The following is a 23519-nucleotide window of genomic DNA, read 5'->3' as shown; positions in this document are numbered from 1 at the left end:
AACGTATAACCATTTTATTTGTCAGTATAACCATTGAACATTGAATATATATATATATATATATATATATATATATATATATATATATATATATATATATATATATATATATATATATATATATATATATATATATATATCTGTGTGTGTGTGTGTGTGTGTGTGTGTGTGTGCGTGTGTGTGTGTATATGTTTGGTGTTTTGTTTTTATTTCAATTATAGTTTGTGATTAGACCATATGAATTGCATAAGATGCTATAAGTCTCAACATCATCAAAACAGAGAAAAACAAACAATACAAAATGAGGGAAAATTATGATTTGACATAATTTCGAAAACTACATTTATGTGCAATATTGTGCATCTATCCATGTAAACACCAAGAGAGTGTTTGATTCAATACAGTTTAATTAGTAATTGTTGTATGTGCAGATTTCTTGCCGTTTTCACACATGTTTTCCCTCTCAACAATGTGCTGTTGCTTGAGTGAAGGCAGAGCACAGACAGGAGAAGACGCAGTGAGTGATTCGCTGCTCGACCAGTAGATGGCAGTGTGAGCCTATTTAAATTAGAGATTTCAACGTCTACCTGTCGGACCTATATATGAATAATTTCCTTCATAATGTCTCAATGACGAAAGAGAAATAGTATGGAAAGCAAAAAGTATTTAATGAGGTAATACTTTGAATAAAAATATTTGTTATTAAAAAAATACTTTAAACCGGGTTGTTTATGTACTACATAAAAAAAAAATGGTTCAAAGTATTACTTTATTAACAACATAAACAAACCGGTTCAAAATATTACTTTACTAACAACCTAAACAACTCGGTTCAAAGTATTACTTTATTGATAAAGTAATAAAGTAACTTTGAACCGGCTTGTTTAGGTTGTTAATAAAGTAATATTTTGAATTGGGTTGTTTATGTTGTTAATAAAGTAATACTTTGAACCAGGTTGTTTATGTTGGTAATACGTTAATAAAGTAATGGACCAGGTTGTTTATAATGTTATAAAGTCACTCAGATAAGAACATCGTGTCATTTGACTGCTGCAGTCTCCAGCTGTTTAGTGGAGGAAGAACGGACCATCCGCTAACAGTCAAGTTGATTGGCTGACAGGCATGAGTGACACGTGACACGTCGAGTGAACGGTCAGCGGGAGGCGGTCAGGTACCGACATCAAAACGCACAGCTTAACGTTAGCTAACTGACGCTGTAAGAACACATCTTTTATCGGTATGTAAGTCCGAGTTTTACTCCTCAATATTACTTATTGGGCATCTTTATGGTACACATACACTTTGATTGTTGTCAGGAGATATTTATTTTACGCAAGTGTTTTTTTTTCAGAAGCTAAAAAAATAAGTTAATGTTAGCTAGTATATTAGTAGCAGTTGTGCTAATGTATATTCTTATTAAGGAAAGCTAGTAATAGTAACGTTATCATCTGAAAAATTAAGTTAAATAAAAGTTAAGGTCTTACATTAAAAAATATTAGGCAACTTTTAAGTTGGATTTTACAAAACTCACAAGTAACGTCCATATTAGAAATATATTATAAAAAATATTGAACTAATACAAGTAAAAGTACTAACGTTAATGCTTAATACTAGTTGCAAGTGTAATATGCAACTTCTTCAGAATTGACAGAGCTCCCCCTGCCATAAAACACACTAATCACCTAGCTTTATTTAACGTTACCCCTATAACTAGTTAACCAGTCTCTATGTGTGAAAACAGTGATGTGATTATTTAAAGTGTCTCACTCACTTTTATTTGAGGAATTTGGAAAACATAGTCTAATGTAAGTGCCACACCTTTCTGTTTAAACTCCTACTTTCTGATGTCGGGTCTGGGAAAAATCCATATGTGCTCCCATAGTTACCAAATGATCTTGCATAAACATATTGACTACTGGTGTGTGACCTGCACCAAACATGTTAAATATAACAAAAGTCCTCACTGACAGCTGAGCCGACTAGAAACAGGATGGCGGCGCTGCCATTCCCCTGCCCTGTGCATGTGGGTGTTGTGCCCACTGGAGGTGAACACGCTCAACTCCACAAGTACACTTGGGATAGAAACCTCACAAAGTTGGAGAAATTGCTGAATAAGGGTACGTCACTCAGTCACTGTAACAGCGACAGTATTGTATGGTAATTGTACCAGTTATACGTCCATGTTGGCATCATGCAGATAGGTCAGACACACAGTGAATGACGCAAAAGGGGGGCGCCTGGTGTTCGTGTTTCCTGATATGTTCCAGGTGTTGACGTGAACTGTGTGAATCACTTGGGTCAGACTCCACTGTTCTGTGCCGCTCTGTCGGGCCAAGCGAAGGTGACGAAGCTGCTCCTGCATCACGGGGCCGACCCCAACCAGTAAGTCCGGGCCTGGCGCTCAATCTTCAGAGTACTAACGGCTTACGCGTTCTCATGAAGCTCGCCTCTAAAGTCTTGGTCACGATGACAGAATGATTGAAACTTTAACACCACAGACTTGTGTCTTGACTCTGACTTTAGCCGTCAGACCCGGAACGACTTAATAACCTCATCATATTTCTGACATTGTACGTACCGTACTTACATCCAACAGCAGCCCTTTGTGCAAGCGGACGGGACAGATGTTTGGCAGGGCACACTAGCACAGTATCTCATAAAACATACCATAACATGCTCTCTGCCAGCTGCTGTCGTGGTGCCGATCTGTTGGGAGGTTAAAGTAGCATCGATGTTTAACGTCCCTCGAACATGCTGAGTGTGTCAATGTGTGATGCAAAAACATCACACAATGTAATCAATGTGTTTTTGCACTGATATAAAAAGATATTAAACCTCAACCCTCGACCCATGAATACAATACTTGTATGTATGAAAATTTTACGGAGCTCTATGCTAGTCAAGTGGTTTACATTCTCCGCTTTGCCACAAAGCATATTGATGTCATAACCACCTTTCTTCTAGTCGCTGTGAGGACTGGAGCACCCCGGTTCACGCGGGCGTGCTCTCCCGTAACCCGTCAGTGGTGAGCGGCTTGCTGGATGCCGGGGGAGATCTGAGACTCCACGACTGGGAGGGCAGGACGCCCTTTGACTGGCTCAGGGCTGTGGAGCAGGAAGGCAACACTAGGGTGAGCCGGTCAGTCGTGTTAAGCTTGCAGCGGGTTAGCGCTCCCTCCCGGGTGCCTGCTTGAGCAGACGTAACTTACAAAAATGTTGCATTGCACTTCCATGAAGTTGAGGGACGGATAAGAGATATATCCAAGAGGAAGGAAGTGAGCGAGGACAAATGTTGGCTGTAGTGATAGAAAAGAATTTCAGGTCGCAGGCCACCAAATCTTTTTATATGAAGAATTATAAATAATAAAAAAAAAGCAGTTCAGACTAGTGGTGCAGAAATTGATAAAGAATTTATTTTAGGTCCGGTCTGTTACTGTACATCGCTGCGGTCATGTGAAGTGGACTCGGCAACTCCACCTTTTAAATGACATCCTTCTGTCTCATCAGATGCAAGGCTTCCTGGAGAGCTACATATCCTCCATGCAGCAGCTGTGTCTGGGCCTGGCCACGGCGACCCGCAGCCCGTCCCACGCGTCTCCCTCCATCTCTTCACAGCCTGCGTCTCTGATGGAGCGCATAAAAGCACAGTACACGTTGATCATGTGCCCATGTTGTCCTTATTGAACACGTGTGAAAAAATAACAGCAGGAAATTAGAACGCCGTTCGCACAGACTCAACGTCAGTCGTGTAATGTCTTGTCAACGGATATGTCTTGTGTGTGTTTCTGCTCCTTTCCGTGGGATTGACAGGCCGTTCAATAAGAGGACAAACAGCAAGACGTCCTGTACAGCGCCGTACTGTTTAGGCTTTGGAAAGGTATGTCACTTCATACAGTATTAAGGAGAAGCTGATTGGTTATGTATGCGCTCCCTGTTGGCGGGAAGTGACACGATTGCAAGACATTTGATTTTATTTGGATTCAAAGTATTTATTTGTATGGTTCATTGCAGCGTTAAAGTTTTGCGAATGGATATGTATCGGGGTGGCTGTGCCTCAGGCGGGAGAGCGAGCCTTACTTTAATCAAAAGTTTCAACTCCTCCTGTCGCCATGTTTGAAGTGTCCTTCAGCGAGGAACTGAACCTCAGGTTGCTTCACAGCACCTTCACTGCTCCCAACTAAAAAAAGAAAAGAAAGAAGTGTGTGGCACACACAGCCCGCCGGCCTCTGTGACGGTCTGCGCTGAGTGTTTCTCCTCGTGAATGTCTGTCCAGGTGTGTGTTACCATGCCGTGCCAGGCGGCGGCTGTGCCAGCATTCATCCCACTGATCAGAGACAGTAATCTGACCCAGGCTGACGATGAACCTCTGCTCTCCTTCTGTGGCTCTTTGACCTCCATGACCAAGTAAGACAGAGCCGAGAACCACTAGTGAGGAAAGAATACACTGCAGAGAGTCATAGCTATGACTGTGGTTAAAGGATATACGTTTACATTGTTTAACTGCACACTAAAATAACATCATCGTGGGAGGAATCGAATCGGGTACAAAGTAATACGACCAGCAATTGGGCAAGGCTATTATCATATGAAAGTACTCACCTGTTCGTCAAGCCAGAGATGTTTTATCACATTGAACACCAAATGGTGTGTTGCAGTCACAGCTGGAGAGGCTCCAGGGTGACAGTAAAAACAGTGAGGGACAGTGAGACAGCCTTTATGGACCTGCTCCTCGTGGAACAAGACTACTGCAGGTGAGCGAGAGCAGGGGATAATGCTATATGGGAATATGTCTGTATTCCAAGCTGGAATGCATCGCATGTTTTATTAATATCTTGTTTTTATATCCATCTGTATTTGAGGTAACAATTCTAACCTAAGGTAACAGCTAACCCTCACAGTCCAAAGAGAAGCTAGAGCCAGCGTGAACAGGCGTGGCTTAACACAGAATTGAGCAAAGCAGCTCTTGCCAGTAACCTTTAATGATGTGAGCAGAAATCTCAGTAACATAACTTATTTTGTCGGATTGTTTTTATTACTGGTCAGACCTAAACTTGCTCGACCGAAACACCTGCAGGTGGTTGGATCAACCTTCATATGACTGAGAGGCCTTGTGGGTGTGACCGGTGGGATCAGTGTCATAATACAAGTGTGTTTTGAGCATCGCCACTTCGACATGGAGTTCATGAAACAGAGTCCACTCCCCGAGTTCTCTTTCCTCACTTTTGTGTGTGTCAGCCAGCTGTTCCACCCGCAGCTGCTGCAGCTGATGGCGGTGAGTCTGTCCAACGACCTCCAGAGGACCAGTCTGGTGTTTGAACCCGTAGACGTGGGCACGCTGCACAACCTGCTGCACACCAGGGTAATGAAGACACACCTGGAGGAATACTTTATACTACGAGCAGACACATCCAGAGTATGAGAGTACTTTTCCTAACATTTACCGGGGGCCTTTTTGTCTTTGTTTGGTATCTGATGTGTGGAGATAGAGAGATAGACAGGAAGCGCAGGGCACTATGGAATATTTTCAGACACTGCTTAGTTTCTTTCCCAAATTCAGATTTAAAAAAAAATCTCAATTCTGTATTTTACAAATAACAAGAAAGCTAATTTGTAAAAAAATATATAAACATCCATTGTCTGAAGTAATGACATCTATTTCAAGGGTTACAAGCCAAAGCGGTTGGAAAACGTTGTTCTCCGAGCTCAGATGTGGCACTATGTCCCAGAAACAAAGTTTGTCACACAAACCTACAGCAAACCAAAAGCAGCAGTCAATTTGACTGTACTTTGTGTGTGTCTGTGTGTGTGTGCGTTGTCTCCTGCCTGTCTGTCTGTCTGTCTGCAGCGTACAGACTTTCCAGTGCTGCAGGACAGGTGGCTGCTGTCAGTGATGTTGCAGGTGTGCGAGGGTCTGCAGTACATCCACAGGGCCGGCCTGGTGATGAGGGCCCTGTCCTCCCACAGCGTGGTCCTCACTACGTTCGCAGTAGCCAAACTGACTGGTTTCGGCTTCATGGTCCCCAGGTAACGCAGTGCCAGGCACGGACAAAGCAATCTTGGCACTTCAGTAAAAGTACTGTACAGATATATTGACAAAACATACACTAGATGGCAATCTGGAACATGTTATTTAAGTAAATGTCTGTTGAGTCACTGTCTGATCAGAATCAACCAAGTACGTTGCACATGCAAGGAATGTGACTCAGTGAAAGGTGCATAACAATAAACATAATAAAATAGAATAATACAAATAGAATAGGAATATGAAAAAAATAAACATGCAATAATAGATAAACATGGGAAACAACAAACAGATGATAGTACTATGTTTGTTATGAACTGTTTGTCTGTGTATATATATATTTATTGTATACACACACCAAAAATGATTTATGCACACAATTCTAAAAACTTGAAGCTAATGTTTAACAACCAGACTGCACACTACTAACCACGAAGCACGTTTCCATTATTTTCACTCTAAAATAAATTCTAAAACAACCAGAACGGAAATTTTAAAGAGCACTCATTGTCTCGAATGGCCCATTTATGGATTGTACAAATATAAAGATCACCTTTATTGTAGCAGCCAGTAAAGTTTGGCTATATTCAATTACTTTGTGTACTGCTTGGTACCTTGACTAAGAATAATATATCATTATTTTGTGGTATTTTTGTAATGAAGTCCAGTACTTGAATAAATGTGTTACATTCCACCACTGCTTGACACCTATTGTGCTACATAATGACACATAGTTACACTGCACTAATCACATTATGTGTGTGTGTCTGTTTGTGTGTGTGTGTGTGTGTGTGTGTGTGTGTGTGTGTCCAGCAGTCAAAGTACAAGTGTCAAACCCCCTCCGCTCATAGACCTGCCCCCCAGCCTCCACAGATGGGCCGCTCCAGAGGTCATTAAACGGCGACGGTGCACAACGCAGGCCGACATCTACAGTCTGTGTGCTCTGATCCAGGAAATCTACACAGGTAGCGCTCAAGGGAACAGCGTGTGTGGCATTTAGAGCGGCATCTATTGCTGTATAAGCACCTGAAGATACAAATCTGTGTTTTAGACAGTTTGGTCAAATGGAATAATGTCACACATTGTTCCAGACAGTGAACCGTGGGGCACAGTGGACCTGCACGACCTCAAACGGGCGATGGATGCAGGCGAGGCCCTGGCAGTAGACGGCTGCATTCCACAGCCTTATTATGACGCGGTCCTGAGAGGCCTGCAGCACCACCCGCGGGACCGCACATGCAACCTGCTGGGCCTGTGCTACACCCTACGGCAGGACATCAAGGTGGGCCTCCACTCTCTAGGCGTCGGACCCTCTGCAAGGTCACGGTCGTAGTTGATACCATTTATAATTATTATTTCTGCAATGCACACGGATGCATCGTGAGAATTCCTTCTGGGTCTGGAGATGAGCGTTCACATGATACACCTGTTTGTGTGTGTGTGTGTGTGTGTGTGTGATGCAGAGGTTCTCCCTGGAGGAGCAGATGACTGCTGCGCTGTCTGAGCAGGATCTGGAGCCCGAGGTCCAGACCACAGAACTGGACAGGCCCATTGTGGGGGAACCAGTACAGAGCGGTACAGGGCACAACACGCAAACATGTAGGGTCCTCATATGTACTGAGAAAGCCACATGCAGGGAACTTTCTGCAGTGTTTCCAAGCACCAGAGTCCCTGGTCCATGGAAAACATCTCATTTTACTGCAGCAGGATCTCGCAGGCTGCTACGTGCATCCTGGTTCTGTTTCACCAAGTTGATTATGAAACGCCTCTGTCCCCTTCAGTTGTCCATAGGACTGTCAGTTCAGTCACAGTGCAGGCAGGCAGACACGCCCACCTGGACAAACAGCTGTACAGAGCAGCCAAGCCAGAGCTGGAGAGAGAACGTACGGAGGGGGAATCCACGTTCCACCGGATGTACCCTTACGCAGGCATGCTTCCTCTGCTCCGCGAGTTTGACTCGGTCAGTTCCGATGAAGAGTCAGATACGGACGTAGACAGGGAGTTAGTGGAGCAGCTGGATGGCCTGAAGATAGCGGCGGATCAGCAGATCAGCACCATCGCGGTGAACCTCAAAGTGTCCCAGGAGCTGCTGCGGCAGGCCAGCAGGAGCCTGGACACACTGGAAAAGCACTCCCAGCTGGACCACAGCTCCTCCACTCGCGCCTCCTCTCGCGCCTCCTCTCGCGCCTCGTCCTTCTCTACGTCTTCCGCGAACCGTTCAGGAGTGAGCGCCGCCGTCGGACCGCCCTCGACGCACTACAGCCTCTTTCCGCACACGGGAGACGGTTGGGAAAAGAACCTGGAGGCCCAGCTGCTGAGCGGGGACTGGGAACTGCTGAGCCAGGAGGAGCTGGCTATGTGGCTGAGCCACTATCCAGCCCAGCATCAGCGGAGCGAGGGGGTTCGCCTCGGGACGGGGAGCCGGCCAGTGGGAGCTGATCGCGGCGAGGAGGAGCCGAGCCTGTACAGATCAGCTTTGGACAGCAGCCTTCTCCACACCCTGTGTGAGAAGCAGCAGGTACCTGGGTTTAGTCAGCAAGACTACACTTTACAGTCTTTTTTTGATTGGTTTGACACATTTCTGTCTCTTCCAGGCATCCTCCAGTTCAACAGAAAACGCAGACATTACAATAGAGGTGTGCCGGCCAGCAGCTCCACTGTTAGCGACTCACAGCAGCAGTAAGTCTTTGAGACTTCCCCGCAGTGAAGTGTTTGCACACCAGTGGAACTCAGTTTATCTGTTTTCCCCCCCAGAATATGACAGCTTCCCAGACAGTGATGAGAAAATGGAGAGCGATCCTGATGTCAGAGGAACACAGGCTCAGTCTACAGCCAACCCTAACATGTAAGGACGCTCACATGACCACATGCACTTTGTGTTGTACAGTGGGGGTTGCAGAGTGTAGTGTGTGTGTGTTGTGTGATAGCGATTTATAACTAGGGTTCTTCTACAGCATGATAAGACCAAAAAGGGGCACAATAACGCTTCATAGAATGAGACGGGTTACTCAAGATGATCCACAGGCCGTGAACTATTTTCTTACATGTGTCAGTGGCGCTAAGTGAGCTAGCATCACTGGTCAGCAATACATGAACTGTCCCGTTGTGTAGGAGACACCTGCAGGGTTAATGTCCATGTGTATATCTGCTTTATGTCCCCATATTTATCTGTTACACACCACAAAGACATATTTCATAAAGAATGCAGACCAGAATATTGTTACATTAAAAACACATATATGTATGTTGTGTTTGTCAACTATAACTTCTCCTGCAAACTCAAATAGTACATTGTGTCTGTTTATAACTACATTATAGTGTCTTAGACTCCACCCCTAAGCAAGATTTATCCTTAAAGGCTGATCTTGTGTGTGTTTGTGTGTGTGTGTGTGTGTGTGTGTGTGTGTTTTCAGGGCCCAGTTAGACGTGACTCTGCTGGCTGAACTCTCCAGCATCACAGACTCTCCAGCTGAGCCTCACAAGAAACTCCACGGTATCCGTGGTAACGGGAGAGCCTCGCCCTGTTACAGTACCCCACGCAGTCCAGGTAGAGCGGCACGCGACGTGAACTTCAATGGAAGACGTTTCAATGCATAAGAATTATCACCGGGTCATGGTTTACATTGGTTTCTTCATGGTCACATGACATTCAGCCCGCATCACTGGGAGCATTTTGAGCTTCTTAATTTTACATTTTGGCAAGTGTGTGAGCATCAAATCATGCACTCCGTTGTGTCAGGTCTATTAAATTGTGTTTTTTTTTTTGTATTTTCTACCAGGTTGGGCCATAAAAACATGTGATTGACCGGGTTTCCACTCGGGGCATCACTGCTGTGTGTGTTTGATGCAATGCATCAAAATCTGTTTCGTTCCAATAGCATTTGGAAAATAATTCAATCGTCGTGATCTCCATTAAAAAAGACAATGGCATTGTGTAAACAAAATGCTGAAAATGAATGAATACTTGTTTGCAGGAAGCGGAAAATAAAATCGACAGTTTTTTGAGGTACTTTTAAGGAGGTGGACATCTTTGTCAATGCAGAAGGGTGAAGAGGTCGGCCTCCAGGAGGAAGGTTTAACGCACTGATGGACGGAAATAAAGGTCATACGTGACAGCTGCTCGTGTGTTGTTTTGACAGACTTACGCCGGCGCGTGACCACAGGCATGAGAGAGGCCGGTTTCCCAGAATCCCCAATGTGCAGGGACAAGAGTTTCACCTCACCGAGAGACGGCTCAGTTAAGGTGACTCATCTCATTCACCAGTGTGGGCTCTTCTTCAGAGCTCTTCAACTTGCCTCCTTTTAATAATGACCACAAGTGGCCATACCACAGACACATATTACAAGTTAATACACTAAAATGTTCTTGCTTGAATCGCATGAATCCAATTCTCTGATCATACACACTTAATAATTTGTTAAAGACTGTTTTCTGTATTGTCTGTAAAACTGCATGTATGTTGGAGGAGGAGCAGGAGTATGGTGAAGAGGAGGAGTTTGGTGAAGAGGAGGAGTATGGTGCGCAAGAGGAGCTGCAGAGAGAATTACAGCCGGATGGCAAGACAGGAGAAGAAAACATAGAGATGGAGGAGGAGGCAGGAGGCGAGCATGTTGTGAAAGGTAGTGAGGAAGAGGAGCAGCGTGGCTGGTGCAACAAGCAGAGTGGTGAGAACCCTGTGAAATACTTTACAAAGTATATTTATGGGTTCCTTACCAACATTTTTTTTTTAAAAACAACCTCTGACACATTGTTAATGGATTCTTTTTAATTTCTCAAATATATATTGTACATTGAACAGAAAACAACTCTGAAATATAACAATATAGCCCCGTCACCACTTTGTTTTGAAGATGTGGGTGCAGAGGTGGAGAAAGAGGAGGAGGTTGAAGAGGATGATATTACTGACAAGAGGGAGGAAATAAGAGTGTTTGGCAGCGGTGAAGAAACGGCAGACGCCTCCTCGGTTAGGATCGGTAAGCAACAGACACGACGATGGGACAACCCGCCCACGACTCGGCCTCGAGTTTGACGGGGGAACAGTATCGCAGTGCGATAGCTGACAATCATTCCAACAAATGCATCATTCCTTGGATCGGTTTGTCCTCTCAGGGGAGCTCGGTGCCGACACAGTGGCGGCAGATCAGGAGGAGGAGCTCAGGGCGTCTCTCGGGTCACAGCAAAGTCCCAGTTCATTGGAGGACACCAACAGGTGGGGGACAGCAGCTGTTTCCGTCTCGATGCCTCATACACACAGAAATACCAGGATTTACAATTGCAGACACGTCTGTCGCTAAATCATGGCGGCGCAACTACCGCCTGCAATGTGTTTTCTTTTTTTCAGAGCCAACTCCACACTGGACGACGTGCTGCTGGGCCTTGTAATGGAGGGCAGTGGAAGGAGCCCCGATGCTAACAAAGGAGTCCGCGAGCTGTGAGTATCCAATGCTGCTAAACGCAATTTCAATGCAGATACTAACCGACAGCAGGAAAACATGAAAAAATATATGTATAGTGATGGAGTGCCTCCTGTGTCTAGGTGTCACCTGTTCCAAGGGCAGTATGGCAGCGATGAAGGACACCCGACGGGAGACCACGTGCACACCGTCAGCGCCGGTGATGACTCAGCCACCATCTGAAACGCAGCATCCACTGGCGGACTCACGCATAAGGTGCTCGTGAAACACCTGGGCTCTGCGCTTGTGACGGCCGGTCACGATTTGTAATGACGCACTCAAAAAAATAAAGTTCAACATGGGGAGTTTATCACCCGAGTGTTTCCAGGGCAGGACCAGCGGCTTGTGAGGCTGAAATGTTCTTTCACGTGCGTTTGTTGTGTTTCCCGTTCACAGGGAGGTTCGGTTCGTAGCGCACTGTTACTGGTTTGCTGGAGGGTTTTTTTTAAAGCTTAAGGTTTGTTATTCTGGATGTTTTTCAGAATGTTACTTCAACAGCTGCTGAAGCTGTGAATAAACTGACTTTTTTCAGTCGAAGCTCTCATCTATTGTATTGTTTAAAGATTTGTTGGGAAACCCTGTTTGACGCAGGCAGAAAAGAAGTCTCCATCGAGTTTCAGACCATATTTATTTTACATTTTTACCCTTCGGGAAATAAAAATCATAAACATAGACACTGTCTGGTTTTAATGCAATGCACCTAAAAGAACCTCCGACAGCCCAAAAGGCTTTCTTCTCAGAGGAAAGATGATGTTTATTCTTTTTAAACATCATAATAAAACCGTCCACGCACCTGAACACAGAAAGGTCCAAAGTGTGAAGGACACTGTTGTAAACTGCTAGCCCATTAAATACCACTCCTTTGGGTTCCGTCTTCGTCACAGACACCTTGACTGATTGATACAATCATGCTGCAGTACAGTACAGGAACATCCGTATCCCTCATATGCAGCCGCATGAAGACATACATCAAGAACTGACACCACTAGACGTCCATGCATTTATCACAACTCAAGTTATAGGACTTTTGAGAGTTATTTGTGCGAGCTGTAGGAGAGAGAGAGACAACGTCACTCAAGAAACAATCCTTCTCAGCGAGCTTCCCCTCCACACTTCAGGTGTGACGGGTGGAGTCACTCCGGTTGTGGATTCCCCGTCACACGGCGAGACTAACAAAGCCTTCCCGGTCCAACTCCACAAGCGAGAGTTGCTGCAGGACCTTCAGCTTGGCATCGCTCACCTTCATCTTCAACTGCTTCATCTTTTGCACGCTGAGGGAGCCTCTGCAGAGGACAAGAGGACACCGGCAATCACTCGCGTTTGATCGGGCATACAATACATACGTACATAGAAATATAGAATATAGTCCTACCCGTCTTTGCCGAGGTGCTGCTGCAGCTGCTGGTAGAACACGTTGAGGTCAGCCAGCTTGACACTGGAGCGCACGCCGAGAGGAACCGCCTCCAACATGGCAGCGCTCACCTCCTCGTACTCGCAGCCTGTGGTCGCGCGGAGAGAGGCGTCAGTCTCAAAGATGGCCGCAGATGGGATGTGGAAACTAGAGAGGGACATTCCAACTGGTCTGAACTGACACTAAAAAGGGTCCGTTCACCTGAACTACAAAGACGACAGTGTTGGATTTATTTGTCAAAGTTTTGAGGTGAATTTTAAAAGTCCACTGAAACAAAAACCTCTAAATCAGGCGGCAAGTGTCTTAAAGCTGCATTCTCTCTCCTGACCACCAGGGAGCGACTCCTCCGATCGTATAGGAGTCTATGAGAAAACAACTCTACTTCTCTCTTGATTTATTCCCTCAGTACACATTGTAAACATGAGTTTATGTATCAATCTCTAGCGTCAAGTCTTCTTCAATACAGCAGGATGTTCATCTACTAAACTATGGTCATTTAGAGTCAAATACAGTCTGGTGGACAGACGGACAGTGCTCAGAGCACAAGACCTGGAGGTACGAGACTCACTCAGTGGCTGCTGGTGTCCAGAAGCTGCTCCAGGAGGAGGAACCTGAAAGGAAAAACAACAGCAGCAGAAATCATCAGGTGACCTTGACGAGACATTCAGATTGAAAGCTGTGACTAAAGGCTGCTGATTGTGGAGCAGGGCAGTGTATCTCCACATGGCACGCATGGTTAGCACATGTTCTCTCACGTTAGGCCGACTTCATGAGTCAAATCAAACAAAAGAAGAAAAAAAAAGATATGATTTCCATTTAAATTCTATACAACGGGTGTAAGAGCCATTTTCCGGGGGTTGCAAGGCTGACTGCTACTGCTGCCGGCCCTATATAATTAGGAGAGGCCTTAGGGGCAAGGTGTCGCTTGTTTGGATAAAGCAAACTGTTTTTTGACCGTTTTATGTGACACTGCTGTACCAGAGAGGCAAATGTTTATGGTTTATTGATTTGAATATACACAACCAAGTTCTGCCGTAGAAACATCGAGCAAGCAGTCAAGTAGTGCCTTGGGGTTGAGTAGGCAACGGCGGCACTACAACAGGTATGAATCAAAAATAAAAAGCTGGTATTTAAACCCATAGCTGAGTCTCACATAATAGCCAGAGGCACGGCCATGTTTGGTGTTTCTGGACAGATGTTTCAAAATAAAAGTCTACTAGAAAAAGGCCCAATGTGCATCTGCGTGTGTGAGAGAGACTTAGTCATGCAGGTTAGCAACAAACAGATGGACTTCTGTTAGGTGACTCTTACCTCTGTTGTGGTCTCACTGACGGCTAAACCCAGAAGCTCTGATGACTCCCGCTCTGACTCGGTTAGTGGCTGAACCTGCAGCGCGTTGACAAGGACACAGTTTATCCCTAGAAATGTATAATAAAATATCATGCATGCTTGTTTTTTTCCTGCCACGTCAAACATCTTATATTTTACGATCGTTATGTGATGTTCTTCAGAGACTGAATCCGTCACGTTGCCGGCCTCCTTTATGGACCAAAATGTATTTAACTCCCGCAGCAGATGACGTTTGTTTATTTTACCTCCACGTCAGTGGTCTGCTGGAAGCGCTGCACCAGCTCCATGGCGCTGCCGAGGTTGTTCCGGATGGAGTCCATGGATTCCTTCTGCTCCGCCGCGATCTCCTTCACCTGCGAGCACAGCGCCGCGTGCTTGGCCTTGATGGCCCTTAGGTTCTCGAGCATCACCGCTGGGTTCTCCTGCGGGCACAGTGTCTGTCAGTTGGCCCAAGTGTTCGAGTGGGAATGAGTGAAAGTATTTCTCACTCAATGTGGGAGTCATGCTCTATTTTTTCTTCCTTTTTTTGGGGATACAAGTAAATATTGGAGAGCGACAGTAAAATTGAGCCAGGATCTCTCCAGTTGTGTTTCATTAGGAGCTTCAGTGATCGCTCTCCAGCACTGGGTGAGTCAGACAAAGCTCAGTTTAATGACTGGCTTTGCCTCTTTATTGTAATATGAAAATGTGCTGTGTCATATACGTGTTGTATATTTATTTGGATGTCGTGCTCCTTTCGTCTCCATTTATTGCTCTATATGTCCTATTTGACTTATATTAGCTTCTCTATGCCCAGTTTGTTTGGTTTCATTACCTGTTGACGAAAACAGGTAATGAAAAACTGTTGGTGAAAAACCATGGACAATTACATTTATTGAATATAGGAGAATAAGTTGGTGAACTGTGTTTATATTGGAGGTCATCAGACAGACGACAAATACTGCCACCAATAATCGATATATATTGCATTTAAACTATGGCAGCTTCGCCTCGAATTTGTAAAACAACAGCTGGTATCTCTGTCATCACCTCGGCGGGACATCCATTCTCCCCCACGCCCTTGATGAAGTCCAGCTTCAACCGCCTCTCGATGTATTCCAGGTCCGCCTCGGACTTCAGGAACTGCAAAGACACCGTGTGTTAGTACACCGCTGTACACAAACTGACACGGCCTCCATCGGCTCATAAGTAGGGGCTGATTTCCTGTTCAAAGTATTTAAAATGTAATGTAAAGAACTTCTAAATGAAACAGCTACACAACCAGTGAGGATTAAAAACAGTTTGGAAGCAGGAACTGCGATTCAGTGGGTCTAAACACAGCGATCGTGGTCACAGTGGTGGTTGATGGTTTAATTCTTAATGAAGGAGTTTTCATTAAGGAAGATAAGCTGTTAAGGAGGCGTACTACATGAGGCTTATTTTCTGAATAGCAGAGGCTGGGCAACATCGACATTATATCAATGTTGTGACCTAAGGCTCAATATTGTCTTAGATTTTGGAAATGGTAATATAGCATAAGTGTTGTCTTCTCCTGACCTTAAAGGCTGCATTACAGTAAACTGATGTCATGTTCTGAACTTACCACATTACCGATCAAATATCATATTGCATTTCAAAGACTGGGGACGTGAAGGTGGTCGGTGCAGTTTTCAGATGCTTTGACAATACTATTGCACTGCTAGCTGTCTTGATACAGTAGTGCAATGAAGTCAGAGCACCCGCCAACAGCCGGAGCCTTGGGGGCCATCGTCCTTTTTCTTTACAATGCACTGTTTTTTTTTCCTGGCAGGGGCCCCTGAGAAGAACAACGCAAGGTGCCGACTGGGCAGACGGTGGACATGAGGCAGTATCTCACCGTGTCAAAAGAAACACGTTATGTACAGACGTTGTCCCCAGAGGATGAACCCTTAGACTCTGTGGTGCCACTGGCTCTAAATCCATGTTCCTTCCGGGCCACCAATGAGGTGCAGGTTTGTGCTTTTGAGTGGAACAGCTGCTGGACACCAACTACTAAACTTTCTTTTGGGACTTTCCTAGTACACTAGCACATACTGAAAATCCTGCTCAGAAGCCAAAGCCCGTGAGAGGAACCCTGAGCTGATTTATTTAGCCAAAACACTGCACAGCTGTATTCATAGCAGCTCAATGCATGCGAGCTGCTCACTACAGACGAAGACGTCCTCCATTGCTTAACATCAAATACATGTGAAGCAGCCGTTACTGTAGACTTGTAAAATAAGAAACGTACGTCTGGAATTCACAAATTGTCCTTGAGGCTAAAACAAGACGGAAACATGTCGTGAGCTGTCGTGAAACGTATATATTAGCGTCCCCATGACCCTGTCTGCGTCCCAGCGGAGCTGCGGCCCGCCGGCTAACGTCGCTGGGAGCGACCGCCAGCTCGGTAGGACGCTGCGGTACCGCCATACTTCACGAGGGGACCAGCGGCTCTGTGCCGGTTCTAACGGGGCCGTGTTACTACATCCTGCAGGCAGCAGGAAGCGGAGCGTAACGCCCGACGTGGCGGTAGTAATAGTTAGCGTTAGTTAGCTCGAGGGATATACACCAGGGCGTAATATTTACGCTAATGTTACGTACAGACGCCCGCTGAATGGCGCAAAGGAGTTTGAATTGTTTTATCAACGCAAAGAGGAAACCGTGACCCGGCTGCTCTTCCTGTGAGAGGATGAATAACTCGTCCATAATTAATGAGCCGCTAAGGTCTGTGGAATCCTTCAACAAGGGTACAACAACATTAAAAACGCATTTTCAGAGGATGGATATGGTAGTAAATATTGTTTTACACCGGGCTTACCATCGCCTCGAGCTTTTCAACTGTTGTCTCCATGTTGAATAGTTTCAGCCCGACGCGGGCGCTGTGATTGGCCAGCTGTCAGTAAAGGAGAACGCTGATTGGACCGTCGCGAGAGGCCAGAGCCCCTCCTGTGTGCGCGTGTGCGCGTGTGCGCCATATTGGATGGCTGCCCGTCTGTTTTTGTGTAATGGCTGCATTTTTTTTTTTCGTCTTAAAAAATACTTTATTTACAGTGTCTTTCTTCACTACAGCACTTTACACATTTCACGTTTGAAATGTCTTCCATTACATTCCCTAATGGCATTAAAGTAAATCATAATTCTGACATTTTTTTATTTTAAAATTATCAACATCTAAGTGAGACTATACATGATTTACATTTATTGATGCTGCGGTTTCGAGTGTTGGATCATTTCTTCCTCTTGCATGGTCTATCAATGTTGTATGGGTGCAGTTTGTTATGTCACAGTCAGAGTGGGCGTTCAGGACTTCCTGTTGGGCACCAGGACTTCCTCTGCCCAGTAAGTCTGCTGCAGTTCAGCTGTGTGGGAATTGAACCCTGATCCCCGGAGCAGTGATCTCTAAACCACTAGTCTGAATGCATGCATCTCCACCAGCAGAATGCACTAATCCATCAGGTGGAACTGAAACAGTTTTATTTATTTACAGCCTTATTACATCATACTTCCCACAAAGGATGAGCTCTGGCTACAGATAGAGGCCCAGATGAATGGACTTCCTTTCCAATAATTAACAAAAAAAACAAGGCAAACACTGTCTCTCATTACTATTCTGACTTAGCTATCTTGTCTGTGACATGCCCCCCCACCCAAAAAGTGTTTAACTTATTACAAGCTATTTTTTCAACTGAAGACAGCTCACAAGTAAATATCTTTAATGTCTTAAAACAGCTGGTCACTGTATTTTTTTTAACAAATGTTACTGAAATGGGAGGAATTAGTGCATTTGTTGGACACTATTGGTGCTTTAGTGAGTATTAATGGCTGAAGGACGGCATGTGTGTGTGTGTGTGTTAATGAAGGAGCATATCATCTAGTGCAGCAGTTTGACTTTCTGTTATTTTTTATCAATAATTCCCCCCTCCAATTATACTACTATTTCATTTATGTCATAATTCCTATTTCCACATCAGATCACCTCAGTCACTGCTGCTGTTGTGAAACTAAACTACGGTCAACAACTCAACATACATCTGGAATGACATTTGATTGGTGTTGAGTGTCGGAATTATTCAAAGGATTATTATTGATAATGAGTAGTACGCTGTCACAAACAGCAGCACCTGCTACATTTGCACAAACAGAATTTATTTGGCCATATTGAAGACATATTCACACAGATTCTGGAGGAGCTCTTTCACCTTCCATAAGTCACCGTAGAAAATAAACCAGACATATTTACAGACATGTTTTGATGACTTTTGACTTCAGTGTAGCGTTTTTTTCTTCACTTTTTTTTTTTTTTACAAACACATTATTGATAATACACTAATATTACAAGCATGGACAGAGCTACCCTACTGAGCCTTTCATGTTGAAAAAAAAGCCTCATTAAACAAAAATCAGTTCAAATATGAACGGAGCCAGAAGCTAGGCCGGAGTATTTAACTGGGGTTAATGTTTCTCTGATAGTACGGTGCGCCGAGCTGCACCGCGAACACACGAGACACTGTCGCGGGAGTTTTAAGAACACACCATTTTAGTGGTCACATATAAAAACTAGTCCTGTACAGATATTTTGAAGGGGGAAATCAATGTTAGTTATGTTGCTGTGGTTTAATGTGGTTTAATACTACGATTCCCATTTTTTTCATCATGCAACTTGTGGATGCGGGCAGGGCGGTCACTGGAGGTTGTCGTTGGCGGCCGTCTGAGGCTGCATGGCAGGAAGCTCCAGCCTCTCGCTCTCGGTCAGCTTCAGGGTTAAGTGCTGGGCGATCTCGTTAGGATCTGTGTACAGTGCGGCGGGGACATCCTGGGGAGAAATACATGCAGTACATTACGGGAGTTTTAATGCACGTTCTATTATCGAAGGCTTCATTATCACCGTTAAATAAAAATTAGATATTCAAACACATGATTGCCGTGTAGAGTTTCCATTCTTACATACACTTCACTGGATTTAGTGCATTTATGTGTCAATAAATGGTAATGTTGGGTTGTTTCTTAAAAGAAAAACATTGGCAATACATGAATGATTCATACAAATATACGCGATGGGGATTTGTTAACAACCTATGTTTCCACGACAAAACAGACTCTATGTGAGAGAAGCAGAGATGTGTCAGAGTGGCCACTTTATTAGGTACACCTGTAAGATCAAAGGTAATAAATACTATCTTCATAAAGATTGACAAGCAGCAGCACCACCGGTAAGAGGGGTGTCTATGAGTTTGGGGTGTACCGTCCCTTTGAAAGGTCAAGACTGTAATTTTGGCTGAAAAACATGTCGTCTTTTTAAATGTGCCCTGTGGCTTGTTGTCGGTTGCGTGATGCATCGCCGCTCACCTTCAACTCTGTTACTTTGCTTTCTCTTGTGCTGAACTCTCGCAGCATGAAGTCCTTTCCGGCCTGAAATCACAAACAGCATCGCCACAGTCAGCTTCAGCCACGTTCAGATAATATGACTTTCCCATTGTAAAATAATAAAACACTATTCGGCCCTGCCCGGAGGCAACCAACTTGCCTCATGATACAGTCGCGTGTCGTTAATTCGAATCAGCACTCCGTCTACTCGTAGGAAGAAGCGCAGCAACAGGAAGAAACTGGTGGGCATCACTCTCTGCAGCAGACACACAGCGACATGTTACTTAAAACTTGTTGCATACACCGCGGGCTGCTGCTGTCTCGGCACTGAGCCTGCTGCTGGTTTTGCTCATTAGTATCGGCACTGGCGCCGTCGCACTCACAATTTTGGCGCTGATCATCGAGACACCGTGGTCATGCAGCTCGTCCTCGAACAGCAACACCTCGTCGAAGAACATGATCTGTTCCCGGGCCTTCAGCTTTTCCATGTCGATCCGTTCCTCCGTCTTGGTCGCCTTCGCATGAAAGACACAGAGAGAGGGGATAAACACAGGTAACGCGGAACAAGAAGGTGTGGATGAAAATGAAAAAAAGATCCACCTTCATCTGCATGCTTTCTCCTATGAGGGTGCCTCTGTAGTCGGTGGTGTATGTCCAGTCGTACGGTCTCACCACCTCTTTGGAGTGTTCGGAATCAGCTCTGGAAGGAGATCACAGAGGTTCTTGTTCTCATTCTTGGCATCTCTGATAATGTACAGCTTTTACAAAAATACATATAATCCCTTTTCAACGCAACACAAGGAGTGTTCTTCTTTGAAGCTGTTCTGTTTATTGTACTTCTACTACTTTTTTTAAATGACACGTTGCGCGTAAACCAAACAATCCCTTTGGGCGCTCTCTTGCCTGCTCTCCTGCCACTCCTGCGCACAGGCCACCTTGACGGCGTCCTCCATGTTATTGACTCTCCTCAGGGCATCGATGGCGTTGAACTCGATGCCGTAGCCGTCCGTGTGCTGGATGCGCAGCACGTTGTCCCCGAACAGCATCTCCGGAAGGGAGGGCATGTTTATCTCCTCCGCTAACCTGTAGAGGCAAAGAGCAATTGTTGACACCTATTCATTCAATGAGTTGACATAACTGTATGTAAATATGCTAACAGTGAGTTTGAAGGAGGAGGAAACTAGACCAGGACTGAGCTCTGCATATGTACAGGGAGGCCTATAGTGCCATGTTCTTCTGGCTGCACTACTGTACATCAGTGTATAATTGTATACACACTTCAATAATAATAATAATAATAATAATAATACAGATATTGTTACAACGAAAGGGAAAAAGACAAAATCATATCTTCTTCCTGTGCGCGGAGCCATCTCACCGTTCAATGTCTTTAGATTTCATGATGTGGTTTCTGGCAGCAGTCACCTTCCACGGTCCGAAGTTGAAGTCCTGCTTGCTGCTCTTGAAGCCATGCGACATCATCGTGGATAGAGAGGCCAACATCAACTATAGAAAAGAAAAAAAGAAAGATTGGCTGTCTGTCAGGTGTCTGTCTGTAAACACTGTGCCAACATGCAAACCATGCTGACTCAGAATGGGTCTGATGTTGGCGATTGTACAGGTGACGTGTTTTCCTCTCCTCTGCTGAATCTGTGTCTTGGTGAACACACACGCACACACACACACACACACACACACACACACACACACACACACACACACACACACACACACACACACCTTCTTGATTTGCCCCGATTCACAATAAAATTAATTTACAAATGAATGGCAATTTAATTTACCTACACATATTTGAAACCAAACATTTAGTTTGTCCACTCGGTTTAGACATGGAGGATAAACAGAAACATAAACACACACACAAACTTAACAGTTTATTAATTCATAACGTTCACGTTAGCTCCGGCATGTATTAATGAAACTCTAATCAAACTTGTGAAAGTCTCGGCTGCTACTGTTTCTGCTCATGGGGCATATTTTGAATATTGTCTGACTGGAGCATCTGCTAACTGCTCGCAGAACGTTACGCTACTTCCGGCAAACACAACTACCAAAAGCCGGCCGGACATTGAGACCAGCCGCCGCCGACCAGAAACACTCCGAGTCGCCACGACTGTGCGTGAGCGCGCGCGTTAACAGAGCGAAAAATCTGTTTACCTTGGTGTTGTAGTCGACTGTTAGCTGTCATGGAGGCTACTCGAGTGCGCCGCTATAAACTGTCCGGTTGGTTTTTGCTACGCTTACGCTGAGCGTTCCGTTATTTCTCCGTGGTGTCTGTTTCCTGGTGTTACCGTTCGCCCGTCCCCCGCCCGCCTGACGGTGCTGCATTCTGGGTAGATCCATGGCGGGCTTGATGTGATTTATATTCCCCATTTTATTTAGTCATTAACAATTACACCAGGCGACGTAATGTATTTTTATGATTGAAGTGGTGGCTGCCCTGGGCACGTGCACGCGCATATCAATTGGCGTGGGAATGAGTCAGGGGCTGCTGGTGTTGCTGGTGTTGCTGGCTGGGCATGTCTGTGTTGACCCCAGATTTTACGCACGTGGGAACGACGTGACACTCACCCTTTCTGGTGTCTGTAGATCTCAACCAAAATAATGCATAATAAATAACGTGCACATAATTCTTTGTGCACATGTATGGGGTGCAACCCGAGGGTACCAAGCAACCATAAATAGAATGTTTTATTACTGTGTTTTTATTTGATTCTTTAATATAAATAGTTTTTTATATGTGTTGGTTACAATGTTTTATTTTCCCCCCCCCTGTTCACCAAAGCCCAGGAGAACAACTTTTAAAAACCCTGTTAACTATTGGGATTCATGTTCTGTTGCATTTCTATTCTGATAGACTGGTTTGGCTTAAATTGCTTAAATCCAACATTAGTCAGTCTGAGATATATAATTATCATCTTATAAATTGTATCAAAGTACATGAAAAGTTAATTGAGATAATGTAAATGAGAATATCTTAAAAACTAAAAGGATATAAATAAATCTGAAATCTTTAAAAGGGAAGCGTTAGTCTAGGTTTCGGGAGGGAAGGGGAGGGCACACATTAAAACCATTTGGTGTCTTTTTTTCAGCATGAAAATGCACATTCCCTGTGTCTTTAGTATCTGAGATGATCCTTTTTACACACAACAATTTACCAGGCAGAATTTATAATGTTTAAGAAAATAAATTTTGCCCAGGGTTGTTCGAGAGGCATGAAACAAGAACACAAGTTGGGTCAGATAGATTTTCAATAGATATTGCAACAGTCTAACTGGTGGCTTCTGAAGAAGTAAAACAGATTGACAGGTCAGAGATGATTTAACGATCCCTGTAGCGTGTGGCCAACATTGTGCTGAGAAGGTGCTCCCTCTTCCCTGTAGGTGGTGTGAGTCAGCTGCATTCACTTTCTTATTCTAAAAATTTGAGAGACTATTCTAGAGAATCGTCCCCTGCAGGTGAGATAAGAAATGGTGCGTGAAGCACTTCATTCATGTCCACCTGCAATGTTTGCAGCAGCAAATCAGTGGTGGAGCATATAGCAGCTACTTTCATCAACATCCATTCCTCCCTCTTTTACCCTTTTTTATAAATTCATTCACCTTTTTTTTTTATAAATGCCACATTAAGTATATGTACCAAACCCTCACAGTTTTGTCTTCTCAAAGCACCCGCTAAACACATAACACATGTTATTCCTCAGTGTACTCACGCAAGTTTCTCAAAAGGCCCACAAAGACTTCTCTTCTTCACTGATGCCCATCTAACTTATTTATAATAAGGCTTTTTAAGACTTTTTAAGGCGATAAAACCTTCTTTTAAGGACCCATGGGAACTTAAAAAAGCAGTTAAACAATCATTTAATGTCCACTAAAGTCATGACCTTTGCACAGGGTTAGTT

At 44.5% G+C, this 23519-nt stretch overlaps 3 protein-coding genes across 10 annotated transcripts; 1 reads left to right on the top strand and 2 right to left on the bottom strand.

The window, feature by feature from the left end:
• The first annotated feature begins 1119 nt into the window (after window positions 1-1119).
• tex14 (testis expressed 14, intercellular bridge forming factor) lies at window positions 1120-12149 on the top strand. 7 transcript variants are annotated; one of them, XM_068600721.1, is made up of 23 exons: window positions 1120-1237; window positions 1971-2117; window positions 2268-2382; window positions 2965-3130; window positions 3507-3646; window positions 3810-3876; window positions 4273-4403; window positions 4655-4750; window positions 5235-5358; window positions 5845-6023; window positions 6835-6986; window positions 7113-7303; window positions 7485-7620; window positions 7803-8539; window positions 8616-8700; window positions 8776-8866; window positions 9435-9568; window positions 10161-10264; window positions 10488-10686; window positions 10873-10995; window positions 11132-11231; window positions 11364-11453; window positions 11559-12149. In XM_068600721.1, exons 2-23 carry the CDS (start codon window positions 1991-1993, stop codon window positions 11656-11658), a joined length of 3387 nt encoding a protein of 1128 aa, XP_068456822.1. In that variant the 5' UTR covers window positions 1120-1237; window positions 1971-1990; the 3' UTR covers window positions 11659-12149. The 7 variants fall into 7 exon arrangements, with proteins under 7 accessions (XP_068456822.1, XP_068456818.1, XP_068456823.1 ...); XM_068600717.1 differs by having other exon boundaries at window positions 3507-3661; window positions 6838-6986; XM_068600722.1 differs by having other exon boundaries at window positions 3507-3661; window positions 7485-7596.
• Window positions 12085-17090, bottom strand: ska2 (spindle and kinetochore associated complex subunit 2). Its single transcript, XM_068600724.1, has 7 exons — window positions 17052-17090; window positions 15266-15358; window positions 14482-14658; window positions 14198-14272; window positions 13455-13497; window positions 12848-12974; window positions 12085-12758 (listed from the first exon to the last, which is right to left on the bottom strand). The coding sequence occupies exons 1-7, from the start codon at window positions 17082-17084 to the stop codon at window positions 12632-12634; spliced, it is 675 nt and encodes a 224-aa protein (XP_068456825.1). The 5' UTR covers window positions 17085-17090; the 3' UTR covers window positions 12085-12631.
• Window positions 17091-18358: 1268 nt separating this feature from the next.
• Window positions 18359-22229, bottom strand: tiprl (TIP41, TOR signaling pathway regulator-like (S. cerevisiae)). Of its 2 annotated transcripts, none has more exons than XM_068599685.1 (8): window positions 22190-22229; window positions 20976-21103; window positions 20501-20680; window positions 20198-20297; window positions 19981-20112; window positions 19758-19853; window positions 19580-19642; window positions 18359-19046 (listed from the first exon to the last, which is right to left on the bottom strand). In XM_068599685.1, the coding sequence occupies exons 2-8, from the start codon at window positions 21098-21100 to the stop codon at window positions 18915-18917; spliced, it is 828 nt and encodes a 275-aa protein (XP_068455786.1). In that variant the 5' UTR covers window positions 21101-21103; window positions 22190-22229; the 3' UTR covers window positions 18359-18914. The 2 variants fall into 2 exon arrangements, with proteins under 2 accessions (XP_068455786.1, XP_068455785.1); XM_068599684.1 differs by lacking the exon at window positions 22190-22229 and adding an exon at window positions 21776-22048.
• Window positions 22230-23519: the final 1290 nt, after the last annotated feature.

The sequence above is a fragment of the Clinocottus analis genome, unplaced genomic scaffold (genome assembly GCF_023055335.1).
Source record: "Clinocottus analis isolate CAN_PGR_092001 unplaced genomic scaffold, fCliAna1.0.p SCAF_5, whole genome shotgun sequence".
Lineage (NCBI taxonomy): Eukaryota > Metazoa > Chordata > Actinopteri > Perciformes > Cottidae > Clinocottus > Clinocottus analis.
The sequence above is the reverse complement of the archived record's forward strand: the minus strand, read 5'-3'. Positions and strand labels throughout refer to the sequence as shown.